General features: G+C 54.5%; 1 protein-coding gene across 4 annotated transcripts in view; it reads left to right on the top strand.

The window, feature by feature from the left end:
• cica (capicua transcriptional repressor a) overlaps positions 1-9,535 on the top strand; it is a 35,303-nt gene that overhangs the window by 4,760 nt on the left and 21,008 nt on the right. For all 4 annotated transcript variants that reach the window (XM_017439535.3, XM_017439537.3, XM_017439536.3 and 1 more), the window contains exons 2-4: positions 792-4,246; positions 4,544-4,814; positions 9,335-9,466. In XM_017439535.3, coding sequence (XP_017295024.1) covers positions 995-4,246; positions 4,544-4,814; positions 9,335-9,466 — 3,655 coding nt within the window. In that variant the 5' untranslated portion in view covers positions 792-994. The remainder of the gene's footprint in view (positions 1-791; positions 4,247-4,543; positions 4,815-9,334; positions 9,467-9,535) is intronic.

Here is a 9,535-nt window from a genome sequence, read left to right as displayed (position 1 = left end):
CCCCCCCCCCCCCCCGGGCTCCAAACAAACAAACAAACAAACGGCTCATCAGGTCGTCCGAATCAATCAGACGCTCTGAACGCGTCCAATTATTCTGCTTCTCTGCACGATCGCAGCACGAAGGGAAAATGGAGACGAAGTGGAGATGAGAGGTGAAAATCGATATCTGAAGGCGGGGGGGGGGATTAGGAGGAAAGTGTAATAGTAGCAAAAAGAGAGGGAGGAATAAAGTAACGGGAAGTTAGGTAATGGTCTTCCACAGGAAGCGGAGTTCGAAGGGGCGGATTGACTCGGCTTTGAAACACTCAGATAAAGGTCGCCTCGGAGAACAGGGAGGGTTTCAGAATGTGTGTGAGGGAGGAATTCCCCCGCCTCCTCTGTGAGTAAGGAGTGCACGCAGAGCGGAGGCTTGTCTGGGCAAACACTGTTTCCATGCTCCGTGTTTACCCGACAATATGGCCTCCTGTTGGCGGCGTGCACCTTCTAAGGGTGCAGGCTTTGTGTAACGTGAGTAGGACCTGTTATGTAATCCATATGCAGATTACCACTCTGGTACAACGGTGCATCATTCAGCTCATCTTCAGATTAAAGCGCCGAAGTTGGGGAGAACTCTCAGCTGGATGTCTGTAAACTTGACTGACTTGCAGCCGAACGTCTGGCTGGAATGTCGCACTTTAATTCATCACTTTTTATTTTCTGAGCTGCTCACGCTGTACGCAGCGATTAGGCTTTGTTTGTGTCTGAATGCCTTGAGGGTAACCCACGCTGTCTGTTTCCTTTCTGTCTTTCAGAGTCTCAGGAATAAGGTGGGCAAGCAAAGACGAGACAGGATGAGAAAGAGAGGCCCCGACAGAGGGAAGCGTTAGGCAGGAAGCAGGAAAAACTCAACGAGGAACGCCAAGGAGATTCTCTGGGATAAATAAATAAATAAATAAATAACGGGAGCTGTTTGGAGAGGAGGCAGGCCAGACGGAAACAAAACCAAACGCAGAAGATGAAGCCGATAAAGAAGCAGGGCCGGCGCTCCCCTCAGTCCACCCGGACCAAAGGGGGGAAGCGGCGCGGCGCTGGGGACGCCTCAGACGGAGGAGAGAAGCGGGACTCGGATGAGAACAGAGACAGAAGCAGATCCCCTCAGAACCGGACTCCGCCTCTTTCTTTCTCCTCCGGTTCGCACTCGGAGTCGTCTCAGGCCGGCGAGGGGCTGCCGGAGGCGACCGCGTCGGTCCTGATGGACTCCGGGAAGATGTCCACCTCCTCTGACGAGAGGTCCGGGAGGTCAGGTCTGAGCGGCGGCGGCGGCAGCCACTGTGACAGCGGCGGCAGCAGTTGTAGCAACAGCAGCACGCCGAGCGCCAACAACAGCCCGAACCCCGCCTCCAGCCGCAAAACGGCCACCTTCAAGGCCCGCGTCCCCAAGAAGAAGTACACCTCTGAGCACTGCTCGGCAGCGAATCACAGCCACCCTGCGTCCACTACGCCCCCGCCGCCGTCTCTGAGCAGCGGGGTCCTCAGCCAGGCTTCCTCAGGTTCAGGAGGCGAGGCCGGAGTCTTGCACTGCGAGGGTCCCCAGGGTTCCCGGGGATCCCCGGGACCCCCGACGCTGTCCCTGGGAGGTGAGAGGCCCGGGGAGCGAGTGTCGCCCAGTCCCTTACCCCGCTGCTCATCGACAGACACCGCCAGCGAGCACTCGGCCGACCTGGAAGTAGTTGGAGACACGATGTCCCAGGCGTCCACACGCTCGGCGCCCAGCCTGTCGGACGCGCTGTCGGACACCTTGGCGAGGGGGTTGAAAAATCAGCGCATCCTTGCCCGCCAGCTCAGGAGGCCCAGCTCTGAGGAAGGAGGAGGCGAATGGAGGAGCTCGGGCTCGGTGTTCCGGGCCGGCGTGGTCCGGAAGGTCAGCGGCGAATTCGGGTGTCTGGAGGTGCAACTAAACGGGGAGAAGACGCTGTGCCGTTATCCTTACCGACACGACAGCCCCCCAGGGGTGGTAGACATTATCCTCGATGCGTCGCCGCCTGGCGTCCATACGATACCCGTTGGGACCCGTGTCTGTGTGCCGTTTGGCAACGAGGAGGGTAACGAGGGCCAGTGGCAGTGGTACCGGGAGGGCGTGGTCACCAAGGTGGACACACACCCTGCAGTGGCCAACCACTACCGTGTCCTGCTGTCCGAGGGAAGACCTCATTCTGTGGATGACGAGGACAGCAGGGACTCCACTCAGGCCGTGTGGGTCTCCCGGCAAACTCTCCGGCTTCTGGTGCCACCCTGGGACCTGGACTTGCCGTCCGGCGGGGGCCACGACGAAGACGAGGGAGTCCGAGAAAAGGACGAAAAGCGTGAAGAACGGGAGGAGATAGACGTGGAGCAGGAGGTGTGCCGCCTGAGCCGAGGCATGACCCCCGGCATGGGTTCGGTGTTCAGGAGGGACATGTTGTACCCGGGCATCGTCCCGGTGTCCTCCTCCGCAGGCTACAGCATCGCCGCCCCCGTCACGCAGGCGCCCGTGCTCAGCCTGGCCCCCGGCCGAGAGTGGGACATCGACAAAGACCTGGAGAGGGAGCGGGAACTCCAGAGGAGAGACGGAGAAAGAGAGAACAGCGTCAAACAGCCGCTGCACCACCCGTACATGCCGCTCACCCCCGAGGAGGACATGGAGGTGTCCCACTTTAACATGGTGTCCATGGGGGCGCTCATTCCCGGGGCCAAACCCATGGCCGTTTCCCAAAACCGCCAGATAGTGTCCAAGCCCCCGTCTGGCTACCTCAGCTCCCACCTCCCCATGGTGCGGAACATCAGGATCTCCTCCCAGCCGAGCCTGAACCACCCCCCTCCTTCCAACGTCCTGTTAGGCCTCGACGCCGCGAGTGCCGCCGTCAGCGCCGTCATCACTGCCCAGCAGATCCCTCCTCTTCCTCAGATCCCCTCTGCCGCCTCCAGAGTGGAGAAAGCCTCTGCGGGGGGTCCTGCCAGCGGCGGAGGCGGAGGCGGGTCCGGGTCCGGTTCGACTTCCTCGTCTTCGTCTCGCTCCCGCACGCCCCTCACCGCCGCCCAGCAGAAGTACAAGAAGGGAGACGTGGTGTGCACGCCAACGGGCATCCGGAAGAAGTTCAACGGGAAGCAGTGGAGGAGGCTGTGCTCCCGGGACGGCTGCTCCAAAGAGTCCCAGCGGCGAGGATACTGCTCCCGGCACCTTTCCATGAGGACCAAGGAGATGGAGGCCAGCGGCGGGGGGCGGGAGCGCAGCGGCGCCAGCAGCACGGGGACTCTGACGCCGTCTGACCTGCGACTGAGCGGCGGCAGAGCCAGCTCGGAGTTTGACTGGGACGAGACGTCGCGGGAAAGCAGCGAGGCCAGCAGCCGTGGGGGAGACTCTCGCCCCCGGTTGGTCCTCCCCTCCCTGCTGCCGCAGGAGTTCAACTTCGACGAGTGCGAGGCGGCCACCATGCTGGTCTCCCTGGGGGGCTCCCGTTCCGGCACGCCGTCCTTCTCCCCCATTTCCAACCAGTCGCCGTTCTCTCCGACGCCGTCGCCCTCGCCCTCCCCTCTGTTTGGCTTCCGCCCCGCCAACTTCAGCCCCATCACTGCCCCCGCCTCGCTGAGCTCGCGCCGCCATCGGAACCTCAGCGGCACCAAGATGAGCACGCCCGGTTCGGAGCGAGAGCGCCACCAGTCGGGAATCGTGCCGTCCTTCCAGAACAACCTCACCTTCACGGTCCCCATGAGTCCCAGCAAGAGGAAGCTGGACGGCCACCCGCCCCCTCCCCTGCCTGCGGTTCAGGACCAGCAGCAGCTGATGGGGATGGGGGGGGGCTTCATGGGCGACCCGGCGGCCTTTAGAGTCCTCTCCCCTCAGAGTCAGCCCACGACCCCGTCCTCGCTGTCCTTTTCACGTCCTCGCAGCGCCACCAGCAGACCTTCGTCCTCCGCTGCCTCCACGCCCCCGCCGATGCTGGTCTCCCCCACTCCTCCCTCCCCGCTGCCTCAGGAACCGTCCCCGCGCCGCATCGTCCCCCTGCGCGACTCGCCGGTCATCGTCCGCAACCCGGACGTCCCCCTGGCCAAGTTCTCAGACGGCCCGTTGGGGAGGAGAGAGCGGGGCAGGTCCAGGGACCAGAACCAGCCCCAGCACTCGGCTCCCCCGGGCCTGCAGGCCCCCGTCCCCATCAACGGGGCCACAACCAACGGGGCGGTCCTCCTGCGGAACCCCACGTCCAACCTGGTCCTGGTGACGTCCAGCTCGGTGAGGACATTTATCTGTTTGAGTCCAACTGTCTTCATTTTCTGAAGATCAGTTAGCGCTCAGAGTATCTGTTGGGGATGACTCTCAGCTACCACCACACCAGATTATAGCCCAATATCTGTAAATCTGACTGAATTATAGGGATTTTAACCATGGTGGCCATCTTGAATCATGTTCATCCATTTAACGTAAACATTATTTTTCAGTAAAGTAAACCTGGTTCAATTAAATCAATTAACCCTTTACTGAACACCTGACCTTGAATTAAATACTAAATGTTTCCGTTTTTCGTCCCAGTCCCTGACTCCAGGCACAGCGGGACACGCCGCCCTCTCCAGCCCCTCCGCTCCCAGCCTGATCTCCACTCCGTCAGGCTCCATCCTGTCCCTGTCCGGCTCCGGGGGGCGGGACAGGAAACCCGAGGGGCACCCGGACGCCTCGGGGGGGGCTCTGCCTCAGCCCGTGGCCTGCCACCCCACGCCGACGGCCCTGCTGCCGCTCATCCTGCCGGCTGAGTCGCCGCACCCGGCGCCGCGCAAACAGATCATCATGGGCCGCCCGGGCACCGGTAAGAGCGGGCGGCGTGTAAGAAGCTGCTGAGTCACTCCTGTGTGCGTGTTGTGTCTCCTGGGTGACAGCGAGGTCATCGGAGAGGTTTGGTTGTGACTCGTGTTGACTTTACTACAGACAGTTTGTTGCTTCTGTTTCTGTTAGAAAAGCTCCTTTTCTCTGAAAGTTTTACCCTTCGTGCACAAGAGGCAGCAACCCATAAAAAATAGGATTTCAAGCCAAATTGCAGATTTCACTCCGTTGGTGAGCTTTGTTTATACGAGATGCTTCCCGATCTTATTATCAGGAAAGAGTCTCAGGAGGAAGTTGTGTTTTTGTACCGTTAATATCATTTCTGCAGGAGGATCCTGGGTTTCTGTGTCAGAGGAGTGAAGGAAATGATTCTGTTTGGGGAGAATTATTTCAGATCTGTGTCGTGGATGACTCTTCTGTCCGGTCGGCGGATCCGTCAGGTTTGTGGGTTAGACGCCGTTTGTACCGGAGGAGACGAGAGCTGCAGGTGCCTCGGTTCATCGTGTCCTCGGCGCTTGTTTCCATGCCAACTTCCTGATGTGGCGGCGCGCGCCAGCTCAGGAACATGAATTACGGAGGCGCTTTGAGTCTGCCTGTCTGTTTTTGTTGTTTGTGTGGTTTCACAGTCGACTCTGACGTTTGAAGGAGTGGAATAACTAACCGTGGGCTGACTTTATGATAACCTTGAGCTTTTTAACGATTAGTTTGATTTAATTTAAAAACCAAAACGCCTGAAAAATATCACATTTATTTAGTGATATGATAAAGTTTGCACAAAAAGTGAGGAAACTTTCTTTTGTTGGAATAAAAATCCTGTTAATTTCTCATGTTATCTTTTTTCAGCTGCATTTATGAAAAACCTGTGGAAGCATGTGGAAGAACCATACACAGCCACAGCAGCCTGGCTCCTCCTCCTGAAGCAGATTTGGTTCATTATTTTTATCCAGTGAGATGAGAATAATAATAAACACCTGATGAACTTGAGCTCCGTTCCTGAGGGCGTTCAGCTCCAAGTAAACAATCGTTTGAATGTTTTGGGCTAAACGAAGGAGGCGCGTCTGTTTAGACTTTTACTCCGAGCTTCAGGCGCTCAGCTTCTTCAGGGGAACTACTGATGTGATGGTTTCGAGGCGAGCATGCACGGCGAGCTCGGCTCTTCTTCTTGGTTCACGTGACGGTTCGGTTTGAGAGGAGCGCCACCCTTACTCCCAGACGAGGCGTCGTTTCAGCGCCACGTTTATCAGTCTGCGTACGAGCTGTAACCGGTGTGTGTGTGTCTGTGTGTGTGTGGAGAGGCGTCTGACGGCGTTCCAGACGAGCCCCGCCGTGATGTGAGTGTGTTTCGCCGCTCCTCGCAGGCGGACGGAGGGAAGTGAAAGGCGCGTTGTCATGGATACGCTGCTCCGCCGGCAGAATTAGTTCAGTAAATCGTTCAGGCTTGAGCTGATTACCGGTCTAATGGCCACCTGCCTCCGTGTCATAGCGTTTCCTCTGCCGTGCATTTTAAATAAAAACACACAGAAGCTGAGATCTCGCCTAAATATAACTCTGCAGCGCCGCTGCTGATCTCCCTTTAGGTCCATCTGGAAGCTCCGAGGAAGAAAACATGCAGCTTTTTTTAATTTCTGCACCTACAAGCAGGATTATTAGAAAGGTTTTGTTGTGGCTGACAGTTCAGGTGTTTGTCTCGACGGGAGAGCAGCGAAAACTTCCCACCTCTGAAGTTCTCTGCAGAGTTTAGTAAAGTTTGGTGTTAGTTAGTTTTTAATAAAAACTGATGTCTAACAGTTTGGGATCACTCTCAGCTGTTTTAGCTCAGTGTTTATAAAAGTGGCCGATTTTAAGCCGTGGTTAACTCGTTCTTCCAGTAATTACTCCGGTGTCGAACTCAAGGCCCGCGGGCCAGATCCGGCCCTCTGTAACATTTCATCCGGCCCTCTAGTCTGGTTCAGATCAAGTCTCTGATTCTTATTTTGCTTAAAAAAATTGAAGTTTTCTCTGACAGTGACTTAGAAGCCAACAATATATAGTTTTAATTTCTGTATGATCAGGTTTTTAATGTTAAAAAGTTCATTTAAAAGCTGAGTGAGGCGTAAGAAATGACTGCTAATGATGAGCTTTTTGAAGTTTGATCTATTTGTCTGTGTTCATTAAAGTCTGTTTGCTCTAAATTCTGTATAATCTGTAACTGGGAAAAGGTATAATACATAATACATCTAAAACCAATTAATTTATGTCATTTTAATAAATATTGATCGTGATTGGCCCTTGGCTAGGACTGAATTTTTAATTTTGGCCCCCGTGTGTCACTGGGTTTGACACCCCTGGACTAGATGATGGGATGGAGCTGAAACCAGGCGTGAACGGTGAAAACGGGGTCCGTACGCCTGTTTTCAGCGTACGCTCGTTAGTCTGAACACAATCCGTCCCGAGGCGAGCCGAACTGATGTGACCTGTCTGGGTTTGGACATGTTCTGAAGGTTCTGAAGTTTTAAACAACTGTTTACCATAAAGCTCTTCAGTAAATAAAGTCGGTTCTGTTGGGTTTTATTAATCGAAGTGGACCGCTCGGGTTGTTTTAGGAGCTGGTTGGACCCGCTGTGGTCACCTTGAGCTTCACTGAAATCTGTCCAGACATTTTTCTACCAGACGCCAAAGATCCTGTGTTCGTGACGACGCTCAGCTACTACCACACCACACCGTGAATCTGACCCACTTATATGAATACTTTGGATACAGACGATTATTTTTGGAGAATTTGTATAATTTTGTTTGTTGAAGGGCGTCGAGCTCTCGTGAATACAGATGTTGCTGCCAGCTGTTTGCAGGATTAAGATGCGTGACGAGATATTTCTAAGAATTTGCCCGTTCACGTGCACCGGCCAGATGTTCGTTACTCATCTGTGATAATAAATGTGACCACAATAACAGGAGGACGCAGTGAGCTATAATCACACACACACACACACACACACGCACTCAGGAGAGCTTCTTCTTTTACTCGCGCTCCGTTTCCGTGTAGCCTAACCGCGGCTGTGGGTGGATGCAGCTGAAAGTGTTGAATCTGCACTTCCACCGGCTCACATTTCCACACGCCTGCATCTTTTCAGAGCCGTGTTTATCCGTAAATAACATTAAAAGCTGTTTCCTGTTGTAGTCCTGGGCGAGGTTGTTCCGCGAGCTGCCGACAGGTGAGTTCACCTGGAAGCAGACGGATCGGTTCTGATTCAGCTGCTGGCTCCGTTTTTCTTTAGCTAGTGTTCGGCTCATCTTAAATAATTATTCCAGATGTAGATTACTTTCTGAAAAGTGCTTCGTTACCTCACACCTGAGGGGTGCAAACTAATTGTTATGATTGACAGTTTTGACATTGTTGTTGGTTCCAGGAACCGACCAATCAGAGCAGACCGGGCGTTTCTGAGGGGTTGTTACCTGGACAGTAAAGAACATCTGTCCAGCTGTCTTTGTTAGAATCGTCCTCCTTGTTTGTTTACGTTGCTACAACAAGCAGCCGATACGTCCCAAACTAGTCGATAACGAGTTTACGGAGCAGTGAGGCTGAATTTGACCTCTGACCCCCGCTGTGCGTACAGGTGGGTGATCAGAGCTGCCCGTCAGCTTCACTTCCTCAGCTGGAGTTCCTCACGCCAACAGAAACAGGCAGAGGTCAAAGGTCAGAATGGCCACGTGAGTGCCGAGTCAGCACTTCAAGTGAAGCTGTTTGTTCCCGCGCTGCCTGAGCCCGAGCTGCTCCGCTATTTGTGGAGCGTTTTAATTTTTCATGAGATGATTATTAATAGAAGCTGCAGAATTCAGAGGCAGTTTGTCTCCACTTCCTGTGAAACCAGCTAAAAGGAGCAAAACGCTAGCTAAAGGCTAAAAAGATAGCTGAAATCTAAGTTAACAAAAAGGAGCCGGAGGCGAGCTAAATGTGGCTAAATGCTGGCTAAACCCGGTAAAAGATTAGCTAAAAAAAACAAAAGTAGCTCATCCAATCAGACGCCAGCTCAGACCCTTCGTCCAATCAGACACCAGCTCAGACCCTTCATCCAAAGTAAACCTCCTTTACGTTGTCCCACAGCATGATGCTACCACCACCGTGCGTGACAGTTGGTTTGCTGTTCTTCGGTTTGAAAGCCTCACCTTTACGCCTCCAAACATGCGCCTCTTTTCGTCTCGTCTCGTCATCAAACCTCTCTCCAGAGGACATTTGTTTTGTCGACAGGGACAGCTGCAGGTGGACGGGGACACCAGCGGTCCAGCCTCCAGCCTCGGTGTTCCCCGGGTTCTTCTTATAAGTCTGAACCAGTTTCAGTTTTTACGGCTCAGTTTCATCTCGAGACGGTAAATAAATAAATGGTTCCCTCGTCGCCTCAAACGCCTCGTGACCCTGAAGGCGTCGTTCTCCTCCGGTCTGCGGACCGGCGAGCGGCGGTCTGTCTCTGTGAGAAAAGCTGAAGGTATTTTTACGTTTTAATCTCTGTTTCGTCTCTTTTTGTCCAACAGTTTGGACCAACGTGGAGCCTCGCTCCGTCCCGGTGTTCCCCTGGCATCAGCTCGTCCCTTTCCTGGAGCCCAGCCAATCAGGAGCCGCCGCTCAGCCCGCCGACGGCCAGCAGCTCGTCAACCAGAGCAAAGGTGGATGTTTAATAGCTCCTGAGACACAGCTAAAAGCAGCAGGACAGAAGCTGAAGGCAGCAGCTAAAA

Source organism: Kryptolebias marmoratus, linkage group LG5, assembly GCF_001649575.2.
Source record: "Kryptolebias marmoratus isolate JLee-2015 linkage group LG5, ASM164957v2, whole genome shotgun sequence".
NCBI lineage: Eukaryota > Metazoa > Chordata > Actinopteri > Cyprinodontiformes > Rivulidae > Kryptolebias > Kryptolebias marmoratus.
The sequence above is the reverse complement of the archived record's forward strand: the minus strand, read 5'-3'. Positions and strand labels throughout refer to the sequence as shown.